Source organism: Ochlerotatus camptorhynchus, unplaced genomic scaffold, assembly GCF_037179485.1.
Source record: "Ochlerotatus camptorhynchus isolate MF236.1 unplaced genomic scaffold, CSIRO-AGI_Acam_v1.1 ptg000007l, whole genome shotgun sequence".
Taxonomy (NCBI): Eukaryota; Metazoa; Arthropoda; class Insecta; order Diptera; family Culicidae; genus Ochlerotatus; species Ochlerotatus camptorhynchus.
In genome coordinates this window covers 1,655,779-1,670,889 of record NW_027040499.1, presented here as the reverse complement: position 1 = coordinate 1,670,889, position 15,111 = coordinate 1,655,779, and the positions used below count along the sequence as shown (strand labels likewise).

Genomic DNA, 15,111 nt, shown 5'->3' with positions numbered 1-15,111 from the left:
CGGTCGCATTATACAGTGGAACCTGTTACTATTCATGGTCGCTAATGGTAGTAGCAGTGACTTCAACCACCGTAACAGCTTATAAGGTCAGTTACTCTCAAGGGCACCCTATTTGAACGCTAATGATTATATACAGAAAAAGGCAGTGAAACCGTACGGCGTCAAATGGTAAACAATCAAATATTCATCATTCTCTGCCACGCCAATGTCGGCAGTGATATATCCCATTGACTCCACCCAGTATTAAGAAAATCATTTTTATTTACAATAACAACGAATACTCGCACTTCGTTCATGCTAGATAAAATATGTACAGTTTTGGAACATATACCAATGAAACCATGCTTTCCTACCGTTTAGCTTTCAGCTGTCTTCGCTCAATCGAATCTTTGTACACATGAAAAAAAAATCCTAAGTCTAATTTAAAATGAAGAGTATTTTCTGACAAGAATCATTTCATCCTACGAATATTCAGAGTGAGGCGTCTCAAAGGTGTTCAAACTGGAATCCCTTGACGCTGAGCGTAATCGAAATGATCTCCTTTGCCGGATCCCCCAAGTCTCGCTTGTTGCGCTCGAGTATGTTCTGATCTTCCACGATGGGAACTGGTTCATCCACAGGTTCGAGATCGGAAATTTCCGCTAGAGCATTGATGTCCTTCAGGGTGCTTTCGCTCAAGTGCCGGGCGGTTCGTAATCCAGCTGGCAGTGGTGGCAAGTAGGTGGCTGGTGGGTTTGTACTGCTAGGTCTGTACGGCTGCGGGCAGTTTGGATCCAGTGATCCTGGGTAGCAAGCAGACGGAGTTGTCGTGTAGAATGGCCGTGGACAGGCCGGGTCTGGAGATCCTGGGTAACATGGTTGACGGGTTGTGGTTGTTGGTCTAGGGGTTGTTGGACAGCGTGGATCCGTTGATCCTGGGAAGCATCTGAGCGTTGGGGTTGTTGGAGGTGTCGGCCGTGGCGTAGTTGGGCACCGTGGATCGGTAGATCCTGGGAAACACCGAGGGGCAGGAGTGGCTGTCGGTCGAGGACAGCGTGGATCTGTGGAACCTGGATAGCATGCTGGTGCAGCAGTCGTCGTCGGTGCCGGTCTTGGCGTCGTTGGACATCTTGGATCAGAAGAGCCTTTTTGAATTAAAATAAGCCAATTAGTTCCAAATTCTCAACGGTAAAATAAATTCTCTCAAATACCTGGATAACATCTTGGAGCCGAAGTGGTTGTTGGGGTGGGTCGCGGAGTTGTTGGGCATCGTGGGTCAGATGATCCTACAGAAACAAAATATATGTATGTTAAAATCAAATCTTAAAATCAAACCGCCATTTAAAATACCTGGGAAGCAACGCAGGGCCGGTGTAGTTGAGACTGGTCGTGGACAACGGGGATCCAATGAACCTGGGTAACAAACTGGTGCTGCCGTTGTTGTTGGACTTGGTCGTGGAGTTGTCGGACACCTTGGATCGGTTGAACCTATGAAAAACATCAAGGACATTATTGAAGATTCATATCAAAGATCCCTATCAGTATACATACCAGGATAACATCTCAGCGCAGGAGTGGTCGTTGGAACCGGTCGTGGTGTTGTGGTTACAGGCCGTGGACAACGTGGGTCCGTGCTTCCTGGGTAGCAGTTGGGCCGAGAAGTGGTTTGTACAGGGCAGCGAGGATCAGTAGAGCCTGGATAACATCGTGGAGCAGCGGTAGTTTCGAGAACTGGTGGGAGATACGTGGCTGGTTGTATTGTAGGTCGAGGAGTTGTTGGGCACCGTGCATCCGTTGATCCTGGGTAGCATCGTGGAGCTGGAGGGGTTGTAGGTTTTGGTCGTGGAGTTGTGGGACACCGTGGGTCTGTCGATCCTGGGAAGCAGCGAGGAGATGGAGTTGTTGTTGGCTGAGGGCATCGAGGATCTGATGACCCTGGGTAGCATCGTGGAGCCGGAGGGGTTGTTGGTTGAGGGCATCGAGGATCTGTCGATCCTGGGAAGCATCGTGGGGCTGGCGTGGTTGTTGGTTGTGGCCGTGGTGTCGTAGGACAACGAGGATCTGATGACCCTGGGTAGCATCGTGGAGCCGAAGTGGTTGTTGGTTGTGGGCAGCGGGGATCTGTCGATCCTGGGTAGCATCGTGGGGCTGGAGTGGTTGTTGGTTGCGGGCAGCGGGGATCTGATGATCCTGGGAAGCAGCGTAGAGCCGGAGTGGTTGTTGGTTGTGGCCGTGGTGTTGTAGGACAACGAGGATCTGAAGATCCTGGGTAACATCGTGGAGCTGGAGGGGTTGTTGGCTGAGGACATCGAGGATCTGTCGATCCTGGGAAGCATCGTGGGGCTGGCGTGGTCGTTGGTTGTGGCCGTGGTGTCGTAGGACAACGAGTATCTGTTGATCCTGGGTAGCATCGCGGGGCTGGAGTGGTCGTTGGTTGTGGGCACCGGGGATCTGTTGATCCTGGGAAGCAGCGTAGAGCCGGAGTTGTGGTTGCTTGTGGCCGTGGTGTCGTAGGACAACGAGGATCTGTTGATCCTGGGTAGCATCGTGGAGCCGGAGGGGTTGTTGGTTGAGGGCATCGAGGATCTGAAGATCCTGGGAAGCACCGTGGAGCCGGAGGCGTTGTTGGCTGAGGGCATCGAGGATCTGTCGATCCTGGGAAACATCGTGGGGCTGGCGTGGTCGTTGGTTGTGGCCGTGGTGTCGTAGGACAACGAGGATCTGTTGATCCTGGGTAGCATCGAGGGGCTGGAGTGGTTGTTGGTTGCGGACAGCGGGGATCTGATGATCCTGGGAAGCAGCGTAGAGCCGGAGTGGTTGTTGGTTGTGGTCGTGGTGTTGTAGGACAACGAGGATCTGAAGATCCTGGGTAACATCGTGGAGCTGGAGGGGTTGTTGGCTGAGGGCATCGAGGATCTGTCGATCCTGGGAAGCAACGTGGGGCTGGCGTGGTCGTTGGTTGTGGCCGTGGTGTCGTAGGACAACGAGGATCTGTTGATCCTGGGTAGCAGCGAGGAGCAGGAGTGGTTGTTGGTTGTGGGCACCGGGGATCTGTTGATCCTGGATAGCAGCGTGGAGCAGGAGTGGTCGTTGGTTGAGGCCGTGGTGTCGTAGGACAACGAGGATCAGTTGATCCTGGGAAGCATCGTGGAGCAGGAGTGGTTGTTGACTGTGGGCATCGAGGATCTGAAGATCCTGGATAGCACCGTGGTGCAGGTGCAGTTGTTGGTTGGGGTCGCGGAGAAGTCGGGCATCGAGGATCCGTGGATCCGGGATAACATCTGGGTGGTGGAGTAGTTGTTGGTGCCGGTCGAGGTGTTGTAGTCTGTGGACATCTAACATCGGTACTTCCCGGATAGCATCGTAGTGGAGGGGGAGTTGTTGGTCTAGGAGTTGTTTGTGGGCAGCGGGGATCAGTCGATCCCGGATAGCATCGTGGGGCTGCCGTAGTTGGAGGAGGAGTTGGGCACCGAGGATCAGTAGAACCTTGAATCAAAAACATATCTTCAATGTTGTTCAATTCCACATAGATGACCATCATACCTGGATAACATCTCGGAGTGGCAGTGGTGCTAGGTTCCACTGGAGGCAGGTACGTTGGAGCAGCAGTTGTTTGCGGGCACCTAAGATCAGTTGATCCAGGGTAGCAACGAGGTGCTTGTGTGGTCGGTCTTGGTGTCGTAGGACATCTTGGATCGGGTGAACCTGACAAAGAGCAATCAATTTACATGAATCTTCCTTTTTTATAATATTGACTACAACTTACCAGGATAACAAGCTGGAGTAGTCGATGGTGGAGGTCTTGGAGCGGTGGGACACCTTGGATCCGATGATCCAGGGTAACATCTTGGCGCAGGTGTTGTTTGAGGGCAGCGTGGGTCAGGTGATCCTAAAGTTGTGAATATGCATTATTGAACTGTGAATTTATTCAACACCTCTAAAGAAATACCTGGATAACATCGCGGAGCAGCGGTTGTCGTTGGCACGGGGCGCTGCGTAGTTGTTTGAGGACAGCGAGAATCGGTGCTGCCAGGATAACAGCGGAGAGGAGCAGGGGTAGTGGTTTGAGGACACCTTGGATCAGTAGAACCAGGGAAGCATCGTGGAGCCTGTGTAGTTGGTGGTGGGGTAGGGCACCGAGGATCTGTGGAACCTGCATTGTGATGCAATCGATTAGAAAATCATACGTGGAAAAGATAAATGTGAAGAACATACCAGGATAGCATCTAGGAGCAGGTGTAGTAGTGGGAACCGGTCTTGGAGTGGTTGTTTGTGGACATCTAGGATCAGTACTACCAGGGAAACACCGCGGTGATGGAGGTGTGGTTGGTCTAGGAGTAGTTTGTGGGCATCTTGGATCCGTAGATCCGGGATAGCATCTCGGTGCGGGTGGGGTGGTTGGAGCTGGTCGTGGGGTGGTGGTTTGTGGGCATCTAGGATCTGTGCTTCCTGGATAGCATCGTAGTGGAGCCGGGGTAGTTGGCCTGGGTGTGGTTTGTGGGCATCTGGGATCGGTTGATCCAGGATAGCAACGGGGTGCAGGAGGTGCGGTCGGTGCTGGTTTTGCAGTAGTTGGACAGCGAGGATCTGTTGAACCCGGAGAGCATCGTGGAGCTTGCGTGGTTTGTGGGCACCGTGAATCAGTTGATCCAGGGAAGCAACGAGGTGCTTGCGTTGTAGTTGGCACAGTTGGACATCTAGGATCGGTGGATCCAGGATAACAACGTGGACCCGGTGTAGTTGTTGGTACTGGTCGTGATGTTGTTGTTTGTGGACATCTAGGGTCGGTACTTCCTGGGTAGCATCGTGGTGAAGGAGGAGTCGTAGGACGAGGAGTAGTTTGAGGACATCTTGGATCAGGTGAACCTGGATAACATCTTGGAGCAGCAGTGGTCGGACGGAATGTAGTGGTAGTTGGCTCTTCTGGAGGCAAATAAGTTGGGGAATCCGTCTTTTCATAACATGCTGGATCACGGGATCCAGGGTAACATCTTGGAGTAGGAGTTGTCTGTGGGCAGCGTAGATCAGGGGAACCTGGATAACACCGAGGAGCTTGTGTCGTTTGCGGGCAACGTGTATCAGGGGATCCTGGATAGCATCGTGGAGGTGCTGGTGTAGTTGGAGCAGGTGCACGTGTTGTTGGAGGAGCTGGTCTCGTAGCACCCGGGCACCGTGGATCGGTAGTGCCTGGAGGGCATCGTAGAACCGGAGTACGGCACCGAGGATCGTTAGATCCCGGGAAACATGACGGACCAGATTCAGCATCAATTTCTTCCACTGGTCTGGGAGTGGATGGAACCGGTCGAGGACAGCGAGGGTCATTCGAGCCTGGATAACAGTCCGGTGCAGAGGTGGTCTTTTGGCTTTCAACCGGTGGTAGATATGTAGGTGCCTCTGTCTGTGGGCGAGTGGGTCTGGTGCCCCTGCCAGTTGGACGAGTACCTCGCCCTGTCGGACGTGTTCCACGAGTCGTAGACGGGCGGAAAGTCGTAGGACATCTAGGATCATTCGATCCCGGGAAACAACGCAGAGGAGCTGGAGTAGTTTCTGGTTTAGGACATCTAGGATCATTTGATCCCGGGAAACAACGCAGGGGAGCTGGAGTAGTTTCTGGTTTAGGACATCGTGGATCGGTGGATCCAGGGAAGCATCGAGGAGCAGCTGTTGTGGTGGGTACAGTTGGACAGCGTGGATCAGTGGATCCAGGGTAGCATCGAGGAGCAGCTGGTGTTGTGGGGACAGTTGGACAGCGTGGATCAGAGGATCCAGGGAAGCAACGTAGTGGTGCTGGAGTTGTTATTGGCACTGCTGTCGAAGGCTGACGGCATCGTGGATCTCTGGAACCGCGGTAGCAAGTCGGTTTTTCAGTTACCAGAACTGCGTTGCAACGATCATCAGTGGAGCCAGGTGTGCATACAAATTCGGTTGTAACTGTGATTGGCGGTCGAGTTCTTCGGCGAGGTGGAGCTGTAGAAGCTGGAAGACGTATTACCGGAGCCACAGTTGATGGGGGTGTTGGACGAGGTGGTTGAGTTCTCTGTGGTGGCAATTGCGTCGTGTAGGTGCCTACAGTAGTGGATCTTGGGGGTTCTGTAGGTCTACGACCACGAGTAGGGAATGAAGCCGGAACAGTTTGCGGTGGGCGTGTTCCCCGTCGTGGCGGAAGGGTAGTAACTGGCGCTGGTCTTCGAGTTGTAGTAGGCTTATCAACGGCCTTGACCAATTCCTCAATTTCGCATACCGGAGGGCCACATCCTCCCCGGCAGATTTCGATGTCACATTTCAGGAAGACCTGCATTCGATCTGGGAACTTAAATGCCTTAATGTTGTTATGCAAAACAAGTGTGGCACCGGAGTTTCCTGTCTGTGTGGTCTTTTCCCACAAACCGAACAATTTCTTCTTTCGTGAGCAGCCATTTTTATCCGATAGCTGCAGTCTCCTGGTTCCAGATGCATCATACTCGGGGCTGTCGTATGCATAACAATCCTTAACCGATACATCATACTCGCCTTTGGGATCTCTCAAGTACACTAGGATACTAAGAGATTCTCCAATCTTGATAATGCTGGGAATAGGAGAAACGTTTGGATACGAACCGCGTTGGATGTCCATCCAGCATTCTACACCTCCGGTAGCAGTCGGAACGTTCACGACCTCCAACATGTCAACCACGAAGGGTTTGAAAAAGATGGTATTCTGTTGCTGCTCGACCTGACTGCATGAGATCCGCCGAGCAGTATCCCATGCTTCTTGGACATCCTCGTCAGTTTGGATTACCAACACGTTGTCAACGGACGAACACACCGAACAGGATGGCTTGCTGCCGCATCCGGCGAAGGGCACCGTAAAGGTAAACGATCGTCCTCCTTTGCCAGCCGAAACGTACCGACACTTGGCATCGTTGTAGTAGCCCTGACTGTAGATGACTCCCTGGAAGTCGGATTCGAACTCGATTGTTACCAGCATGCCATTTTTCTGGTCACACGTAACATCGATGGTCTCGATGAGGGTGTGGTCATGTCGGGACCCAACGGCTCCGTTGGCCTGTCGTGGATATTTCCTGCCCGCTGGCACTAGGGCATTCTCATCGTTGATGCTCGTCTGAGGAAAAAGTTGTGCCACCGTGGTCTGCAAAAAAAGGAACGGGAGAAAGGTATCAACATTTAGTGGATCGTAAACATTGCGTAAGAGGTGAACGGGTGGCCAAAATTGCCAACATTATCTCTAGTACGTAGTTTCATTGCCATGCCGTGGTGTTAGACTCCTTTTTATCTTTTCGGGGTTACAGCCCCGGTGTAGAAAGACGAACAAGGTAGAAGTGTTCGGTTCAACGAGTGAAGCAATTAAATATGGCCATTACTCCACTGCGAGTGTGCCGACGATTGACGGTAGTTTATTGAGCTCGCAATGGATTTCAATCATGAATCACGAACTTGGGCATAGTTAAACGAAACGATGCTAGCTCTGTACTGGTATTCCTTAATGAAATTACTTTTCGCAATATTCACGTTCCACACGGTGCGGTTCAATCATCCTTTCTTCATTGGCGTGCACAGGTCAAAAGCCAATTCAGAGTATTAGGCCCTTTGACTTAGAACGTCTATGAAGCCATACCAGACAAGCAACTCGTCCAAACCTGTGACGTAAACTATCTATCGGAACAGAAATGATGCAGTAATTTATCCGCCCAAAATCTGCTTCTTTCTCCCTCAATGTAATCGTACACAGGTGGTACGTGCCGTAAAGTTGGTTCAAATCCCATCCCCTTTACGCAACAAAAGAATTTTCGAATTGAATTTCGGTACACTGCACACAACGTTCTTTCTCTTCGACTACGCTGACTGACAATGCCGAGAGCTATGCAGAATAAAAACAAAGTTACACATATTCGACTGTTCCTAGATAGGAATATAGGACCAACGCACGTGTGCCTTTGGATGCTGGATGCTGGAAGTAAATTTGACATACAGCTGAGCCTGCCTCTCCGGGGAGTAACGAGTGGGTGGATTCGGATTACGATTATTTACAGCACGCATCCCTCTTTGCTCGTAGTCTCAGTGATAGACAGCGGAATCCTTCTCAAACAAAGGAACCAATAATGCAAAAGCCCTACACCACCAGAGTTTATACCGTGTTTGCGTCTGGATGGTTTCCTAGCGATACTTTCAGTTTTCACAAGATCATTCTGAGCTATGCCAGAATCACATAAATCAGCTCGTCGCTGATAGATATGCGATTTGCTGAGTGAAAGTTCAGGAAGTCAACCGAAGAGAACGGATTCAGGTTCACTGATAGCCGTGACCATCACAGTTTGGGTAATCGTGTTTAATATAAGGCATGTACTCGAAAAAAATGCACCAGACAAAAGTGTTCGCCAAAAATTTATTTTAAGTCGGATTTTCTTGAAACTTTCAGGGAATGAACAAATACATATGGATTGTGTTTCGGCATAATTTCTTTTTGTCAATTTCCTTTCCATCGCTGAAATCCCGCACCTTTTCCTTAAGACCCCTCATTACATTTTGTGCAATGGTGAAGCCGACCTTTTTGGTCACGTTCATCCATTCTTTCTTCAACTCCAACTCGTTCTGAAGCACCTTGGATGAATTTCGAACTTTGGCTTTCATTATGGCCCAAAAATGTTCCACCGGACGAATCTCGTTATTGTCTCTGTACTAATCCAACGTCGATCGCGCGTAATGGCATTATGCCAGGTACGGCCAAAATAATGTCTCGCCTCCGTGGGACCGCAGGAAGGGCAACAGACGCTTCTGGAGGCACTCGGTGCGGTAAATTTTGCTGTTGATGGTACCTATTGTGATGTACGGTTTACTCAGTTTACCGCATTGGCATATGGCCTGCCAGAGCAAGTATTTTTTGGCGAATTTGTCCACTTTCTTCTTCCTTATGTCTTCCGGAACATCAAAACGTCATTTAGCAAAGTAGAACTCCAGCCTCGGTATCTGCTTTGCGTCTGCTTTGATGTAGGTTTCGTCATCCATAACCACAAACATCGGTTTCGTTAAGCACTCTCGATACAGCTTCCTTGCGCGGGATTTGGCCGCCGTGTTTTGTTTCCGGACCATGAATACACAAAACCCAGCTCGTTTCATGGTTTGTTGAACAAACCAGGCGGAACACTTTGCCTTCAGAGCCGCGTCGTGAATCGAAAGGTGCGGATTACGCTTGAAATAATCCAACACCTTCCGGGCCTTCGATTTTCTTCCACTTCCAGCCCGCCGGTCGGTCGTCTGGGACTCCTTAAACGATTTTACCACCCGAGACACAGTTGTATGGGTGATTCCCAGTTGTCTTCCGATCCATCTCATGGTCGCAGTCGGATTTTCCATTTTTTTCGAGTACAAGCCTTAAGCATATTGGTTTACATTGTATGAACCAAGGTTTTATTAGAATGCCTAGATGAACAACAGGTGTATGGCAAAAGTTTGCTATAGGTAAAGCACCATAGAAGCGCCAACGGCTGGTTTAGTATTATAATTCATATAGGGCAGACGGAAATCCAAAAGACAATTAAAATTTGATTGAAAATTTGCTAAATTTTCAATTTCATGAAATTAATTTTCCTTACGATATTGCCTTATACTGTATAGTGTAAAAACACGACTAATTTGAATATCTCGGCTGCCAAACAAGTTCAGTCAACATACATATTCTTAGAGGAAATCGATTGGTGGAAGACATTTACCTGCTGAGATAGAGGGCCGGGATCAACCCGAGTTGCTGGTAAATTAGGAAATGTCACTATCATTCGACATAGATTTACATCTTACTTTACGTATATTACTGGAAATTGATAGTACTTAGTATATATGGTGTAACGACACCATGGCCACATTATAAAAATTGTCCTAGATGCTTGTGGTTTTTTTTTTTGCTGTGTCGTTCAAAATCATTAATCGTATTTAATAAGTAATTGATATTTTAAGGTAAAATGGCCATTAGACTTATGCAAAATTTGACTTTTTCGCTCCACAGTGCTTAAATGGTTTCAAATCGGGTCGAGATTAGCCTCCAAAAGTTACAACTCATTTGGTTAGAAACAGACTTCGCACAAACCATTTGAAGTTTACATGTAAATTACTATGGGAAATCTCAACTTTTTATTCATTGCCTTCTAGTCTTTTTCCATATTGAGCTGCAAAACAGTTCGATAGCTATTCTTATAGAAATACGACAGTACGAGTTTGTGTGATTCTGATATTTCCAGTGATCAAGAAGACAAGGAATGAATAACGCTTGATTATCCGGAGAACCAGGATATGGTCTATTTATTCCAAAATAAATTGTTATAATTTTTGTAAATGGATATGTGAAAGCAAATACGCCCATTTGGAAGATTATTCTTGTGTCAAAATGGTCTCTCTTATACCGAAGAAAAACGAAAATTTTAATTCAAAGCAGACATGATTTAACTAAGTTACTTGCTCAAAATCCTTTAAAAAAAATTCCAGATTCAATTCATAATGCATATAATAATATAATGCATTCAGTAAGCAGAGAGCCAAATTCTTCCTTGAAAAATAAAAATTTACATTACATTTGCTACGAAAATAATCCATTTGCAATAAAGGCAAAACAGTGGCGCCGGTGATGTACTGGTAAACGTGACTGCCTCTCACTCCAAAGAGCCTGTGTTCAATCCCAATCGGCGCCGTCGGGATTTTCTGAAGCATATATAAAATCTCTGATCACACCTTTCTTCGGAAGGGAAATAAAGCCGTTGGTCTCCGGTCCATGAGTTGATGGGTCGAAAGGTTCCCAAGTAACCAAAAGTTCCGCATTCAACAATTAAAATCACTTCCAAGTTCCATAAAGTTCAAATTAAGTTCCGACCGAACCTTTAAGTTCCATGAAGTTCAAATAAAGTTCCGACAGATCTTTCAAGTTCCATAAAGTTCAAATAAAGTGCCGATAGAACTTTCAGTTCTATAAAGTTCAAATAAAGTGCCGATAGAACTTTCAAGCCACATGAAGCAATCCGCACAAGTATTTATTAGTATCAAAATTTAATGTACGTGAATATGAAATGATCAGTAGCCCGAATAAGTTATAATTATTATATCTATGCAGTGCATCAACATTCTATCTTAGAGAAATAATTTTTTATAATTATTTCTTTAAGATTCTATTCAAAAATAATAAAATAAAGGGTAATTTCCTGGATTCGAACCCGTGTATTCGACATGCGATCTACGATTGCTAACCACTGCGCCACAAGTGTGTTGGAATACCATGCCAGCAAACACCAGTTTAAAATTCATCAAGGTGTTGTGTTTTGTATTCAAGTCAGTCAGCTGGCACCGAAAACTCCAACAGTAGGCGGGACAACAGCTCACTTAAATATATCTCAAATGACGTAGCGGTTGGTGCTGGGGCTCTCACGTAGAAGCACTGGGTTTAATTCTTCAAACAGCTCCAATGCTACTATTAATGCCGATAAATCAAAACACACTAATAACTGCCTTTAAAAATAACTTTCATAAAAGTGCGAACTTAATATAGAATCATAGACAAACAGACGTAACTATTTGAAAAACTTGTTCTTGAAAACATAGTATCTCAAAACATATAACCTCTGTAACGACATCTCTCTGGCTTCTCGCGGAAAACAAGCTTGCTCGCTAACTCGTAAACAATATTGCATAAAAGTTCTATAGAATGTATAGAAACGTCAAAGTGATCTGATGCCAGCGCTGCGGCGAGTAGTTCGCGGAACTGATAATATTCAAATCAACCGTTAAATTCATGAACGAAGATACACAATGAAGAGTTACGTCTGTTTGTCTGTGATAGAATATTGGTGTAGAGGACAAAAACCTTTATTAATTTATTTTCTAAAAGTTCCGTTCAAGTTCCGCCAGAAGCTGCTTAGATTGCTCTTCAATTATGGTACCGGAACTTTCAAGTTCTTATAACGACTTAAAAATGAGGCAGCTTAGAATTCTTTAGACCACCTTCAAACAAGCTGCTTAAGCCACAAATAGCCTTTTATCAGAACTTTTGGTTACTTGGGTTGGGTCCAGGTGTCGTTCATGAACCGATATACTATTGGGAGAGGCACACAGCCTATTTCTTCTTGGGATCATTTCAAGACCAACAGTTGAAAAGGCCTCAATTTTGTAAACAAACCTTGTAAGGCCATTTTTCCGCGAACCAAAATCTGCCAGCGCAAACCAACAAAATGAACAGATAGGGGAAATTCTCTTCTACCCTATTGTGTTTTAGGTTTACGAATGGAGGTTTCGGTTCGCGAGAAAATGACCTTACAATGTTTGTTTCCAAAATGAAGTTGAGGCCTTTCAATTGTTGGTCTTGAATTTGAAATGTTACGAACTATAGCAAGTTGAAACTTCGTATTCAAACTTTGGCTATAGAGTAGTGCATAGAGTGTAAGCTCACTAAAATCCAGTCATGTCCTTGTGTACGCAAGTGCCCGTTGGCTTCGTACCACTCCAGGAAAACATTTGAATAGTGGCACAAAGCTAGATCCGGCCAGAAGACCGGACGACGCTTTCCTTGAGGTAGATCTCCCCGTTTACAGTCCCGGTAGTCACGGAGGGCGCACTCCATTTGCCGCATGAGCAGATCACTTGCCAAATCATGTATTTCTTGGCAAACTCCGCCTTGACGTAAGTCTCATCATCCATGATGAAGCAATGAGGCTTCGTCAGCATCTGGGTGTACAGTTTCCGGGCCTGTGAGTTTTCCACCGTATTTTGCCGTTTGTCACGATTTGGAGCCTTCTGCACTTTGCACGTATGCAACCCCTCCCGGTCCTTGGCTCTCTGAACGAAAGACTTGGACAGATTCAACTTTTTGGCCACATTCCTGATCGAAGCATTGGGATTCCGCTTAAACGCTTCCACGACACGCTTGTGATCCTGATCACTAATAGAACATTCATTCTGACCGTATTTGTCCTTCCGTTCGATGCTCAGAGTTTCGTAGTAACGTTTAATCGCACGACTCACCGTTGACTGCACGATTCCTAGTTGTTTTCCGATCTCCCGATGAGAGAGTTGAGGATTTTCCAGGTGCTTGCGCAAAATCAATTCGCGACGTTGCTTTTCGAGTGATGCCATTTTTTCCAACTTTCGAAAAACTGACAGCGATAAAAATAAAGTGTAAACAATACACTCTAAACTACTTCTACCCAAAATTTCAAGAGAAAATACCCAATGGGTTGTTTTCTACAGCGTTTTTTTCCGTGATCCATTTTGATGTGGGACACCCATTAATCTCAGTTTGGAGCATATGAATGCAGAATGTCTTCACTGGAAATCGGCAATCTAGCAGCACAATTTAAAAATTAACAATATGGAGAAATCTAATTCACGAAATTCACATCAGCACCAGTAGAAAACATATCAACAGCAACAGTGCATTCATCACCAGTGGAGGCACCATCAATGAACACATCATTAGCAAGCACAGCCGCAGAAAATGCCAAACCAACTCCAAGAGTGGATCGGAAAACACAAAATAACAGTGAACCGAACCATAGCAACACATAGGTACCCAGTTCATTTTCCGTTCTGGCAAAGCCTCCTCGAGTTCTGTCTTATAAACTGCACGGGCGTTCACTCAACTTGAACGCAAGTTCAGATCCCTTGATCAGATCTCGAATTTATCGCGTTCAAATGCATCACAGGATTCAAGAAATCAAAAAATCTCCAAATAACAAAATGACAAGCGATCAACGAGCCGAATGATAACGCTCAGAAATGGAAAGCAATAATGGTATTAGGGTTAACTACCCCATTTCCGGCCTATTAAGCACAACCCACACTTAGTCTCTCTTAATCTAGCGCAGTTTAGCACCAAACGGAATGTTATTATTACTGATGGCTTCCAAATTTATTTACCTTTCCGTACGTACCGTAAGATTTGATAAAGAGAAACCAATCATTGAGATATTGTCAAAAGTCTAACACTGCTTCTTGACGCTAAACTCGGCCTACGGATTCTAAATTCGGCCTAACGCATTGAAACGCTATTGAAACGCCAATGAATCAACTTCGGCCTATCGGATGAAGATAAAAATTGAGTCGATCGGACCGCTTCTTTTGTTTTTGGGAATGTTGGGTGCAAACCTTCATATCACGCGTTCGCATTGACTTCGTTCCATAGCTTATTAACTAAAGTATCGTACCAATCGCATAATTGATTTGTTAACTCTGAAATCATGGATTTATTTGAAGTTTCCTGCTCGATAGGCCCAAAATGGGCGATTAGGCTGAAGTAGTTATCTACCCTATCTTCTTTCCTTTTTGTCATGACAAACTGCCTTTGCAATTGTCAAATTGTTTTTTTATTAATTAAATTATTTGTAAAGGCTCAATCGAATAAACTTTACAGAGCCAAGTTATCTTTTGCGTTATACATAATTGATGTCTTAAATCTAGAGTTAAAGGAACTGAACCGATTACTCGCGGTCGTCTCGAGTTTAGTAGAGATTTATAGTTTAATGAATGGAGAGAGGGAGAAGGAGGCTTGAGTTATGATTTACGATACAAATATTTCATTATTCCTAAAACATGAACTTATTCCAATTCAATTTGGTATCCACAGTGTAATTATACCATTATTACAGAAACTAACATAAAAAACCCACACGAACAAAACAAAAACTAAACACAAGGTTAGTCAAGCTTACAATCTAAGGTTAATATTCTTAAAGAAAACATATATAAGTTTCATAAACTCCCGATCGCGTCTACCCTAAATATCCCGAACTGGAACATTAGGTTGTCTACCTCGAGCCCGAAGGGAATCGTACAGTTTAGATCTGACTCCGCGATGTTCAGCACAAGACCAAATAATGTGATCTACGTCCTGGTAACCTTGTCCACATTCACAGAGATTGCTGTCCCCCAGCCTAACACGGAACAAGTGAGCGTTTAACGAGTAGTGATTGGACATGAGGCGAGACATCATACGAATGAAGTCTCGACCCACATCCAACCCCTTGAACCAAGGACTCTTCGACACCTTAGGGATGATCGAATATAGCCATCGTCCCAAACTTCCTTCGCTCCATTTATTCTGCCAGCTGACGAGTGACTGTTGACGATAAATGAAGAAAAATTCATCGTAGGCGATTTGTCGAT

At 46.1% G+C, this 15,111-nt stretch overlaps 1 protein-coding gene across 1 annotated transcript in view; it reads right to left on the bottom strand.

Moving 5' to 3' along the window:
• Positions 1-245: 245 nt before the first annotated feature.
• zye overlaps positions 246-15,111 on the bottom strand; it is a 110,771-nt gene continuing 95,905 nt past the window's right edge. Inside the window, exons 3-10 of the mRNA XM_065217265.1 lie at positions 4,195-7,108; positions 3,929-4,132; positions 3,746-3,868; positions 3,523-3,684; positions 1,531-1,674; positions 1,330-1,467; positions 1,191-1,265; positions 246-1,124 (exon numbers count right to left, since the gene is read on the bottom strand). Coding sequence (XP_065073337.1) covers positions 487-1,124; positions 1,191-1,265; positions 1,330-1,467; positions 1,531-1,674; positions 3,523-3,684; positions 3,746-3,868; positions 3,929-4,132; positions 4,195-7,108 — 4,398 coding nt within the window. The 3' untranslated portion in view covers positions 246-486. The remainder of the gene's footprint in view (positions 1,125-1,190; positions 1,266-1,329; positions 1,468-1,530; positions 1,675-3,522; positions 3,685-3,745; positions 3,869-3,928; positions 4,133-4,194; positions 7,109-15,111) is intronic.